The sequence below is a fragment of the Xiphias gladius genome, chromosome 9 (assembly GCF_016859285.1).
Source record: "Xiphias gladius isolate SHS-SW01 ecotype Sanya breed wild chromosome 9, ASM1685928v1, whole genome shotgun sequence".
In the NCBI taxonomy this organism is placed as follows: domain Eukaryota; kingdom Metazoa; phylum Chordata; class Actinopteri; order Istiophoriformes; family Xiphiidae; genus Xiphias; species Xiphias gladius.
This window is the reverse complement of record NC_053408.1, coordinates 12,570,383-12,583,695: the sequence shown is the minus strand read 5'-3', so window position 1 is coordinate 12,583,695 and position 13,313 is coordinate 12,570,383. Positions and strand designations below refer to the sequence as shown.

General features: G+C 43.0%; 1 protein-coding gene across 1 annotated transcript; it reads right to left on the bottom strand.

The window, feature by feature from the left end:
* Nucleotides 1-78: 78 nt before the first annotated feature.
* Nucleotides 79-11,540, bottom strand: atp2a1l (ATPase sarcoplasmic/endoplasmic reticulum Ca2+ transporting 1, like). The gene is made up of 23 exons (XM_040135509.1): nt 11,423-11,540; nt 10,414-10,431; nt 9,925-10,007; nt 8,602-8,706; nt 7,482-7,620; nt 6,514-6,594; nt 6,329-6,414; nt 5,889-6,186; nt 5,623-5,789; nt 5,432-5,520; nt 5,211-5,313; nt 4,983-5,114; nt 4,665-4,781; nt 4,341-4,559; nt 4,146-4,257; nt 3,343-3,566; nt 2,725-2,945; nt 2,395-2,597; nt 2,219-2,304; nt 2,001-2,134; nt 1,691-1,808; nt 1,413-1,530; nt 79-98 (listed from the first exon to the last, which is right to left on the bottom strand). The coding sequence occupies exons 1-23, from the start codon at nt 11,538-11,540 to the stop codon at nt 79-81; spliced, it is 2,991 nt and encodes a 996-aa protein (XP_039991443.1).
* Between the last annotated feature and the right edge of the window lie 1,773 nt (nt 11,541-13,313).

Sequence of the window (13,313 nt, the reverse complement as noted above, 5' to 3'; positions counted from 1 at the left end):
CCCCTCTTTGGTTGTGATGTTCCTCTCTCCTCTCCGCCTCTTTCTCTCCAACCCTTAAGATCCTCTTCTTCTACATCTCTATTTAACTTCTTTACCTGCTGTAGAGAAAACAGATAAATCAGAGAGGGATAGGATGTGTGGACACATGGACGTGAACAGCGTGGAAAACCCTTTAAAAATTCTCAGTATTGTATGAGAAGGCTGGGAACAGTTTACTCTGATGTAAACTTTATATATAAACATATCAATTCTTTCTAAGATATAAGAAAATATCAGGATATTTAATTTTAAATTTTAATTAATGTACAGTATTATAACTTCTCTTATCGAGACATATTTGATATAATTACAACTCTTTTATATTACATTGTTATTCATTATCTGCTCATATACAAGAATCCAATTACAGATGCTTCACAGGTTAAGAGTTAAATCTGTTTATAACTACATCCAACACTTAATAAGATCTTTTATCTGCTTATAACTATATTATAACGTCTTATATAGCATTTATTAAACGTTTGTATACCGTGCCGCATGGAAGCGTTAAAATGAATTGTTACCAAGGGTTTTGTGGGACCCCAACTCTATAAAGCATTTTTGCGATAGTGCTACCAGAACACACACTGGCCACACGCCTACCAGAGCACAGACAGAAACAACCCGACAGACAGTAATGCTGACATCGACGGCAGCAACTCAGAGGTGATTAACCCACCTGCTGAAAAATCCCATGATCCATAATGACATGAGAAATAACAATAAACAGAAAGCTCAGAGGAGGGAATCAGATACAGAAAGCAGCATTCAGGGATCTCCCTATTCATTCGTCGCCATGCCACCACTTCATTCATTCGGTCATTTTCCAGTTATGCCGTTAAGTTGTGATGGAGACCCCAGAGTTCCACATCAGCATGAGTTTGATAATATATCACCACTGAAGACAGATCTGCATTAGGGCGGTAACATACGCTACAAAGCAACAACATACACATAGGTACACAGTGATAGCCACTAGCAGTGCGAGCTGTGGCATACCTTGCTTGAGTTACAGGCTAAAGGTGGTGGGTTGACTGTATTTACTCTGGAATTCAAAAAAGGGTTAAATGAGTTCATTAGCAATGGAGAGAAGAGAGTGATGAGAAAGATCAGGCAGATAAAAATGGGCTTTATCAAATTTATGATGGATTGGTAGACAGATGAAGAGATGATGCAATAAAATAAAATAAAAGTTTAGTAAGGTGAAGAAGGATTACACTTTGTTAAAATATTAATGAATATTAACTACATCAATTAATCATGAAATAAAAGAAAAACTGTATCTGTTTTCTGAGGAAATAGGGTGTATATATACATAAATATAGATTTTTTAATATGTTAGAGTGAATTTACAAAAACGTAAGGGTACTTACTCTCAACGTAGTTGCGGGCGAAGAACTTCAGCACCTCATCAATGAGGATGACGGGGAAGGAAAGCTTCAGCACCATGAGCCACTGCTCGAGGGACAGATGGGTCAACTTGAAGATCATCTGGGTGGCAAAAGAGTGTGAGTCAGTACTGTTGGGAAACTGCAGTGGAAAGCAACTACAGCAGGGGGCAATATTTCAATATAATCCCTAAAACTCGGAGATTTACATGCACAACTCTTCAGTAAAAACAAAGCGTAGTGAGCGTGGATGTCTGACTTACAGGCAGAGGGTCAACATAGATGATCATGAAGTGCAGGGACATGGAGAGGGTCATGGCGGAGATCAGCCAGAAATTGCTCCATGGGGGCATGCGGATTAGGGACTGGTTCTCAGACAAGCTTGAAAAAGAAAAGGAAAGGAATTATGAGAATACATGTCTGTGATGTGTGAAGAAACCACTGGATGCATCATCAAGTGTATCATCTAAGCCTGATGTATTGTAATTTCAATGTACAGTAATTTATATATTCTAAATAGATGTGTCTGTCTGTACTAACTGTAAAAACATTCCAGCATATTTTAAGTGCTACCTGTTGAGAGCGTTGCACATCTCAATGGTGACCAGCACAGAAAGGGCCATGGTCATTGGAGGAGAAGCCTCAAAGATTTCACAGTCGATGTTGCCAAAGTCTTCGTTTTCATTGTGGCACTGCATGAAGTGGGACTGCACAGAGGAGAGGTGAGGTTATTAAGCATCTGCGTGTAAGTGTTTGCGTAAGACAACATAAAAGAGAGACAATTTCCTTACCAGCTGGTAGTAGGTGACGCCTGGGCCAGTGGAATCGTACAGGAACCACCAGGCAGCACCACCAACAGTGGCAGAACCGACGTATGCTGTTAGGAAAAGGTAACAGTGTCAGTGCAGGCAAGTGTCCTTCCTGCGTTTAAACTAAATGCAAACACAATGTTCACAGTCCTACTTACCACCAATAGCCATGTATCTGAAGAACAGCCAGCCAGAGATCAGGGGCTCCCTGGGTGAACGTGGGGGCTTGCCCATGATGTCCAGATCAGGGGGGTTGAAGCCCAGAGCGGTGGCAGGCAGACCGTCAGTCACCAGGTTGACCCACAGCAGCTGGACGGGGATCAGAGCCTCGGGCAGACCCAGAGCAGCAGTCAGGAAGATACTGCGAGAGTGAAAAAGGAAATAATAGAACAAACGAGAGGACGAGGTTAGCCAGAACGGAGAGAGAAAGATGGCTGAAAGATGGCGTTTAGGTATGGATAAGAGAGTGCGCTACACAGGCCACTCACCAGACGACCTCACCAACGTTGGAGGAGATGAGGTAGCGGATGAACTGCTTCATGTTGTTGTAGATAGCTCTGCCCTCCTCAACAGCAGCCACAATGGAAGAGAAGTTGTCGTCAGCCAGGACCATCTCAGAGGCAGACTTGGCAACGGCAGTGCCAGAGCCCATGGCGATGCCGATCTCGGCCTTCTTCAGGGCAGGGGCATCGTTCACACCATCACCAGTCTGGGGTGGGGGGAGAAAAAGCACAAATGGTAAATGGACTGCACTTATATGGCGCTTTTCTAGTTTTATCGACCACTCAAAGTGCAGTGAATGGCACATTCAGCCATTCACACACACATTAATACAGCGCTTTTCTATACGAACAGCGCTTTATGTCCACACACATTCACATCGGGGGCGATTTGGGGTTCAGTATCTTGCCCAAAGACACTACAGCATGCGGACTGGAGGAGCCGGGGATCAAACCACCGACCCTCTGGTTAGTGGACGACCCGCTCTACCTCCTGAGCCACAGCCTACTATTATTACTATTACTACTACAGGCTGTAAATCCTAGCACAAACCAGGACAGATGAAAAACACTTCAAAAACAATAACTATGCTGCTCAGTTCTTACCATAGCAGTAATGTCATCATTAGCCTGCAGGAACTCCACAATCTTGGACTTGTGGGATGGCTCCACACGGGCAAAGCAGTGAGCCCTGCGCACAGCCTCGGGCTGTTCACCGCTGGGCAGATCGTCAAACTCACGTCCAGTGTAGGCCTTGCCAGAAACATCCTCGTCCTCGGAGAAGATGCCAATGCGGCGGCAAATAGCAATAGCGGTTCCCTTATTGTCACCTGAGTGTGGAGAAGGAAAAGTTTGGTAGAGTTAGTGAAATGTTTCTGAGGTGTGAAACAAAATTTTTTTTAATACAGTTGTTTTAAATACTGTATACAGTAGATACAAAAAGGTTGAAATTGATGTTTTAGTTCATGGTCTATCAACAATTAGAATGGTATTACAAAACAGACAATTCTGTGGTGTAAGATATACCAACAACTACAATACACTGCCAATTTCTGATGAGGAAAACATTCAATAAAACGGCAAATGGTTTTTTAGAGAGGAGAAACTGAATATACAGTGTGCTGTATTCAAGCTCAGCATTATTAAATACCTTCACGTTTCACTGTTAATCCAAACTTTATAGGGCTAAACTTTTGTTTTACATGTACATTTACGTAAGAGATTTTCCCTTTAAAAGCAAACTCAAAATAGCAATAATTGCAAAAACGTAACAAAATACTGTGTAAGTACTTTGTAAAACACACAATCCAGCACAAACACAAACACACATATCTTGATATTGGTAGTAGTGTATTGATAATATTGTACAACATAGCACTTTCATAATTTATCCAACCCATAATACTAACCAGTGATCATAATGACACGGATTCCAGCATCTCTACACAGCTCAATGGAGCCAGTGACCTCCTTACGAGGGGGATCCAGCATACCCACGCATCCAACAAAGGTCAGATCAGTCTGAAGAGAGAGATTTTTACATGTTGTCACAGTTGTATCGATACAGGCTCAATATCTAGTCCGTCAATATGTTGTATCCTCACCTCGTAATCGACAAACTTGGTTGAGTCCTCGAGGTTCATCTCATCCACCTTCAGTGGGGTGTCACGGGTGGCCAGGGCCAAGCAACGCAGGGTGTCACGGCCGGTACCCCAGTCCCTGATAACAGCCAAGATCTTATCCTTGATGGCATTGGTCAGGGGCACGCGGGTGGTGCCAACACGCACATAAGTGCACCTGTCAATCACACCCTCGGGGGCACCCTGTGGAGAAAACATGATGATTATTTTGTGTTATGTTGAGTGCAGCACAGTCAAAGTGCAAGTGTCTGACCAAAGGCTGTGAGAGGGACGAAAGCCGGAACTGACCTTCACGAACATCTTGGCACCACCATCACCCTTAGCTGGGGTGCAGTACACGGACATGGACTTCCTGTCACGGGAGAACTCCAGAGTGAAGTTCTTCTTCATGAGGTGCTTGATCACCTTTTGGAAGATACAGAGAAAAGAGGGTTTTTGTTAGATAGTCAGTCGCCTCGCCACAGATTGAATTACTGAAACACTAAAAACTGTAATTCTCGGGAGGAAGTAAGACTGATCCAATTAATCAGTGGTTTCCAATTAGCTGGATTAACAGTTAAAATGAGAATCATACTAGTCATTAACAAACGGAAAGAGGAAAGTTACTGTGCAGCAGGCGTTGGCTCTCTCAATCTTGGACAGGTTCTTCACGTTGCTGTTAAACACATTCATCTTCTCAACCAGGCAGCACAGGGCAGTCTCAGTAGCCTCACCAACCTTCTCATAGATATTTTTGGACTGGAGAAAAGGAGGGTCATGGAGAGAATTGATTAATCCGTGGAAGGTCATGAGGTCTCAGTATAGCAAACGGACTGCACGATTTTATGACTGCACCTCGTTGAAGTCCAGAGAGGAGTCGTTGCACAGGGAGCAGATAGTGGCGAGTTCAACAAGGCCATCGTATGTACTGCAGTTGGTCTTGGCACCTCCCTGGGAACTGGTGGACCAAGAGGGAAATTAGAAATGAATAAATGAGTGATCGTTTATGTACATTTTAATGAAGACTGATATTGGCTACATTAAATGATGATAAATGGCACTGAAAACCAACTTACACCTCGCCCTCGGGGGTGTACTTGGAGCCAGAGATATCAAAGGCATCAAGACCAACATGTTCGCCCTCAACACTCTTGACAATGAACATCTGTGGAAGAGGAAACAAAGACAGTTTGTATTATGCATGAAGTAGCCTAGGTTTGTGGACAAACTGTCTGCGACGCAACTTGCCTTTTGATTAAATACCCACCTTGGTCACACACATCTGGTTGGTGGTGAGGGTGCCAGTTTTGTCAGAGCAGATGACGGAGGTGCAGCCCAGGGTCTCCACAGAGGGCAGGCTTCTGACAATGGCGTTCTTCTTGGCCATACGGCGGGTACCAAGGGCCAGGCAGGTGGTGATGACAGCGGGCAGACCTGAGTGATATTGGTGAAAACTGTGAGTGTGATAAACAGTGGTGGAGAAACACATGTTGTTCCCTCATTGTCCTAAACTCTCTACGTTGCTTCCCTCACCCTCAGGGATGGCAGCCACAGCCAGAGCGACAGCGATCTTGAAGTAGTAGACAGCACCGCGAATCCATGAGCCTCCATGGACGGGGTCATTGAAGTGGCCGATGTTGATGGCCCAGACAGCAACGCAGATTAGGGAGATAACCTTGGACAGCTGCTCGCCGAACTCGTCCAACTTGGCCTGCAGAGGAGTCTTCTCCTGCTCGGTGGCAGCCATCTGGTCACGGATCTTGCCAATCTCAGTGGAGACTCCGGTGGCCACAGCCACACCGACGGCCCTGCCAGCAGCGATGTTGGTGCCCTGTGGAGGAGAGTAGGGGAGGAAGGTAAAAAAAAAAAAAAAAAAAAAAAAAACAGGTAATGGTGGAAATAACAGGAAAAAGCTTGAAACATGGCTGTAACAGTGAAGATTATTAGATTATTGATGATGGTAGGACACTTACAGAGAAAAGCATGTTCTTCTTGTCCTGGTTGACAGCTCTGGGATCGGGAACAGACTCAGTGTGCTTGATCACACTGACGGACTCACCTGAGAGAGGAAACAAACAAAAAAATTAACTCAAAACTGCCAATGGAAATAGGACAGAAAAACATGTACTGGCAGATTTAAGGTTCCTTGAAAATTTACCAGTAAGGATGGACTGGTCAACACGCAGGGTGGTGGACTTGATGGAAACAATCCTGATGTCAGCGGGGACTTTGTCACCAACTGTGGGAATCAAAGAGAAGAGATCATTAAAATTAATTCTTGTTATTTCTTCTAAATTGTCACAGAATGCATACCTCTTTTTCTTATTGACATTATAAATTAATTAAATACAGCCATGGTGACTTTGTATATTTGTGGACTAGTATGTTGTCTCCTATTTAATTATTTCTAATAACATCCAAATGACTGTAATAGTTGCAAATGGCACAAGTATTGATAACTCATGATAACTTCATGATTGACTCATGAATGAAAACCCTAACTGAACATTAATACTACTAATAATAAAACTGTAAATGATTCCCAAAATAAGATGCTTAGACAGCTCGCTACATTTCTGTACTAATCCACGGATTTCATAATGGGGCAAAACTTAAACTGACACATTCATGGCCTAATGAGAATGAAGCATACATGAGGGTGGGGGGGCAGCTAGCCACAGGGGCAACAGGTGTACACTGACAAATGAACAGAAGTAGGCAATGGCAGGGAGGGGAGAAGAGGTGCGGCAGGTGCTAGTGAGGGTATTTATATTCATGATTTTGTTTTCCTTCAGTCAGCATGTTTTCACAGCAGTGCTACTCAATTCTGCCTTGCTCTCGTTGCCTTAAAAAGACACGAGGCTCTGTCATCAGCCTTTAGCGGATTCATATAACCTGAATTTGTGTCTGTCTTTCTTTACCTCAACAGAAATGCAAGTTACTCACTGGATGTTTGTTGCATCTTTTCACATTGTAATTAGACACTGAGGACTATTTGACATAACAGACAGTGACTAACAGGGATATTATTCCCCTGACACGAATGTTTGCAGAGCAGATTGGGTCCAACTTTTAAAAATAATTAACAAACAGAAACAACTGATGAACAATCTTGACATTTCTTACCAGACACCTCCACAATGTCTCCGGGGACAATTTCTCTGGCCTTGATCCTCTGCACACTCTTTCTGTCAGAACGGTAAACCTTGCCCATCTCAGGCTCGTACTCCTTGAGAGCCTCGATGGCACTTTCAGCGTTACGCTCCTGTGGCACACACAGACAAATTGCTTATTGGACTTATTAAGTATTTGTGTGACATTCAGTTGTGAAAAAGTATGGAGGTAAACAGGCCTGATGCACACTGACTGTCACTAAACTGATGTCAACACGCCTGTTTACCCTAGCTTGAATGTAAACTATACTCAGTTTGTCCTTGGTCTAGCACTGGCAATGTCCTCTAAGAGGCTTTGAGTCATTACACACAGCAAATTGCACACTGATACACAACCTACTGATGACATATGAGTAGGTCAAATGCACTAATCCAATCTAGGCTACAGCACAATATTTATGGCAGATTTCCTTGGCTTTCTTTCCAAATAAATACTAATTACAGTGTGAAATTGATTTTCATGTTCATTAGGATTATTTCACTGAGTGACTCTGCAACAAGATGATGCGTTCAGGGATAATATGTGAAGTTTTAAAGACACAGAACATAGATCTCCTAATAGCAGGTTGCTAAAGTCAGTTCTGTTTTTAATGAGAAAAACAGTACTGAAGCAGCTGATTACAACACATGGGCAGGATGTGATAACAGCAATGTTCTTTGACTGACTGTTGCCTGATAGAAGAGCCAATTACTTGATGGCATGCATGTAAAAGAGCATGACTTGCTTATTGTGAATCATCCATCGCCTACTGTTAAAACAGACATTGCAGTCAAAACATCGACTGGGCATGATGTCTGCAAATATATAAATATTCTTATAATGATCATGTAATATCACTTTTGATAGATGTGCAAATAAGCTCGAGCCAATAATATTGTTTAGTTAAGATTTGCTCCACGTTGTAGCAGCCACACACACTATTTTGACCTTCAAGGCTGTACAAGTGATAGTATTCCGATTGAGCAACCGCGTCTGGGTAGAAAACATGCCAGTAACAGGAACCTGTCAACTTTCTGACGTCATTGTAACGGATAGGGTCTTACTGCTCAACGTGCAGGGCCTTGTCACTGACCTGCCACACTCCAACAATGGCGTTAGCGATGAGGATGAGAAGGATGACGAAGGGTTCCACGAAGGCAGTGATGGTCTCCTCACCTTCCTCGAACCAAGCCAGCACCTGAGGTCAGAGTGGTAAAGGCTAAGTCAGCGTGGGGAAGACAGCAGCGACAGCAGGTCATACTGCTCCTGGGAAACAGCATGCACATAACTCCACGCCTTTGTATTGAATGGACTAATTACACGGTTTAAACATTTTCATTGCGCCTGAATCCTCACAGGTTTATAACCTTACAATAAGCATAAGAGGATACATCCTATAGCGACTGGGGAGGCTGCCATGAAGGGGTTGGGTATTTAGAGTGCATTTTTAGTTTTGTGTGCATTTAGCACGGTTTTACATAGCATCTGGATGATACAATAACATGCAAACTTTGTGAAAAAAAATCAAAAATGTATGATCATTTTATAAGCTCAGTTATATAGGCTGATGACGTCTGTTATTTCGATAATGTTTTCGTATGCTATAACATAATCACATAATTGTTATTAACTTGATCTCAGTGTCCCATAACTCATTGCTCCTTCTGACTTCTACCCTCTTTCTGCGGAGGCCCTTCGTTCCTTCCTTCAGGCCTGACCTTTCCCGAAGGATTCAGTTTCTCTTCTCAGCTTGGGGCTTTCTTAAAATAAACCCTTGCCCCTCAGCCCCCTTATACTTTCCTGACCCCCATCTCTCACTGGCTCCTCAATATTTGCCTTCTAAGGCCATCATGACAGCTGCCTGAAGGGGTGAAAGCTGGGCATAGGAATTAATACACCTCTGACAAGCCTTTGCAATCTGTCTCCCTCCTCAAGTTGTTGTCCTCAAAAATACATGAAAGGGTGGAGGGACTTGGAGGGTGTTTAAGAAGTTGTGTTGATAAAGTGGCTACAAAGAAATGATCAACTACAGCATACTTGTTTACTGGATTAATTTGTGTGATAGATTTCCTCCTTGGGGGTTTTAAAGTTAAATGCAATTAATTACTCGTTTCCAAATGGCACACAAGAATGTAAGAGGGGCCAGAGGTTATTGTGCCATAAAATAATGATTAATTTAATCTGAAGAGTTTATTCTTGTTGATAGGAATTTTTGTGCTCTCATGGAAAGTAGTTAAGTGTCACTACAACTGTTTGAGATACTGGAAAACTTGTCCCACATGATGAATGGAATGGAATTTGCGGCTGCTAATGTGTCTGCTACCGTTACTTGAGTTTAAAATGAACAATGACAGGAATAATCACAGTTTGAAATTAGTGACATAATTAAAAACAATACTAACACTTGATTACTTACAAAAGAGATGCAGGCAGCCAGCAGCAGGATCCTGACAAGCAGGTCCTCAAACTGCTCAATGATCAGGTCCCAGATGCTCTTACCTGAGAGAGACAAAGAGATAGACAAAGAAAAAAAATGATTATAAATCAATTGCTAATACTCAAAAAATATGAATGCAATTACTGAAATATGTAGGTTAGAGTGAATTTGTATAAAAAGAGATGTGTTTCAAGTCTATAGCAGGGATTTATGATCTTTGTCGGTGAGGATGATGGTCAAACTATAATACACATTGCAAGTGACGATATCCAGTAGCAAGGGGAATTGCATTAGAGCGTGGTTACCACACAATCAAGATGCTGCCTGCATGTTTTTATCACAACCCTTCTGTGGAGGAGGGCCAGTTCAGAGTAGTACTGATGGTCGTCCCATCTGGCTCAAACCACGTGTCTGGTAGTTCTTGTTCAGATTTACACATTTTGTAAATCTGGCTGGATGAACACTTACCCTCCTCGGCAGGCAGCTCTGGAGTTGGACACAAAGGTGAAGGATGTGCAACAATGTGGGGACAGAAAGACAGGAAAAAAGATGGTTAGTTCAAATAATTCATGTTAATCGGGAAACATTTTTAACACAACTTTGGAAGAAAAGCAATAATTATAAGATAATAAATGTGATCACAAGATCACCGGTTTCTCAAACTCCTTAACGTCCACATTTTCAAAATTCCCAGAGTGCTTCACACTTGATGGCTTTAAGTGCTGTAGACGAATGACTGAATTTAAAAGGCCATTGTACTCTAATATTATTTGATATCAGATCAGCTTGCTCTTATTTCCAATCTAGGCCTAATAAAACCTCCCTGAAGTGGCTGTTCATTTTATAAATTCCTTAATTTTTAAAACATTATATTTAATGGCAGCTCACTAAAAGGCCACAGAAACATGAGTGTGAAAACAAAAATGTTGCTGCTTTTGATCTATAATATCATATCACAAAGCCTCTGCCATTCCACTGGTTATTGATTAGCAATCATATTAGGGATCATTTAGCCGTAAGCCATCTAAGGACCTCCCCTTTTTGCCTGGCCTAAAATTATCCACCTCTCCTGTTAAAGCCCGCCCAGGAAGCTTCTTGAGCCATCACCTGTCTCTCTCGCTCTCCAGCCATCTTCTTTGCCTATCTTTAAATAGCTCTTCAAAGCCCTCAAAGTCTCTGCTTCTCAATGTCTCTGCATTTCTACCAGCTGTTGCAACTCCTCTCTAAAAAAGCATCACATGCAAAATCTCAACTCAGCCTGACTCAACAAGTGTCTGTGGAAACTCCACTGCTGTTGACTCAGGAAAACACTTCCAGTAGCCATCTTAGCAGACGTTTTTGTACTTTATGGAATATTTTGTATGCAAGCACTCACATCTTTCTTTAACTGTGAAGCGACAAATTTCTCTGTGTTACTATGTGAGTCTTTCTTCTTTCAGTAGGCCTCCCACCCCGTCCCTGATGCCCACGCTCTCACCATTGTAGCCATACTTGTCCAGGTTCTTCTTGAATTGGTCGGGAGAGAGACCAGTGTGCTCATTTACCCCGAAGTAAGCCAGGCATTCTGCCGGGTTCTTCATGTGTGAGTTCTCCATCTTTTCTGGATAGACTGGATTGGCCGTCTAACCGTGCCTATCCGCGCTCTTTTACTTCTTTGTTGTTCTCTGCAGGTTTCACCCTTGGTCCACCACCCTCACCTAAAAGTGTGGCAACCTCCAATTCAGGAGTGCTGGACTGACAGAAAGAGCGAATAAGCACCTACATGCACAGGATTTTATACCCCCAAAGGGCTCAGGATTGGTGGACACCCCACCGACACACGCCTCCAAATTCCAGCATGGGAGGACATAGTGGTGGTGGTGGTGGTGGTGGGGGGGGCTCGAGGTGGAGCAATGGGGAGGTGAGGTGGTGGACATGGACAGGAACTGAGGAAAAGGCTTGGATTTGGAAAGGAGGTAGTGCAGGAGAGTGGTGGTGCAGGGGCTGGAGCGGGGGGTCGTACGGTGGATGAAAATGAGATCTGTTTTTGGAACATGCATAGTCAGTGGAATAAGACGAAGGGAGAAGGTGAGAGACTGAGACAGGAGATCATCGGGGGGATGGGGGGCATTGAGTGATGGCTCAAGTGGTTTCTGCTGAGGAAGGTAGCTAAGCCAGAGAGAGGACTGAAGTACACACGAAGCGAGACACAGAAGGAGGGAGATGGTAGACAAATAATTCAGTATATGAATTAGCCGGCATTTTTATATGAAGGATTTGAGTGTTGACATGTTGACTCGGGAAGTTCTCAATGACTGGGAACAAAGCTCAAACCAGAAAAAAGAACTTTGTGCAACAGAAGTGAATCATCTAATGTCATCAAAATGCGCACACTTATCTCAAGTTTTATGGAGCCTCCAACCACTCATAATAACAGAGACACCAGACCTGATAATAAATGTAGTTGAGTAAGACACAGGAATGATAGGAGAAAGTAAGCGTGTAGTGGAGGAATGATGGCTGGGGGACAGGGATGCCAGGAGGATAGCCAGCATGTCATACTATCGCATGACGGAGGAGAAGCCCCGGCTGCAGCTACAGGAGGATCAAGTTTTATTTCTCTTTTTTTTATGAGGAAAGGAAGGCAGCAGGGAGATATGGAGCAGCCTGAGTAGATGTAAGACAGACGATCCGGCCACAAGCCACCATTCAGTGACGCACAATGGCCTCTTGTGGTGGAGTCAGCACATTGAATTTGTTATTCTAGGAGAGCAAGTATCCACATGGTTTAACAGAGAAAATAACATTTTTCTTTTTATTTTATATACTCGGGCTCGATGGCGCAACTCAGTCTTTTTTCATTTTTATTCATAAACTTGCATGGTAGCTCAAGGATCAAGGATTTGATCACTTACTATTGGCTCTCTTTGCTTGCCTGAGAAATTGTCATTTCTGACAACAATACCTCAAGAAGTTGTCATGTAGTTAAAACTTAGATTCTGGCTTGAAAATTCAGTCCAAAATTGAATGGTATAATGCTGAGCACAGACCGTTGATTTACTGTTTGTTTTAACAGCAGTAAACAGGCTGCTGGGTGGAGCAGAGTCCCCTGTAGACAGGAATTCATGTTGCTGTTGCTAATCAATAAATTGACAGGTGTCCCTGTAAGAACAGCAGTAGTCACTGCTCAACACCTTTGACAGCTACAGGGCACATTTTTGCCGCAATCTATTTATTACTGGGTTATGTTGTTGTGCAGTGTCACAGTGCAGCCTACGTCAAAGATCAATTTCTGTTCGGTGTGAAATAGGCTTTACCCTAAAATTGCACTTATTGATAGTTATTGCATGACAAGTTGCATTCTCCAAAGTTTATTTTTGGTCAAACTG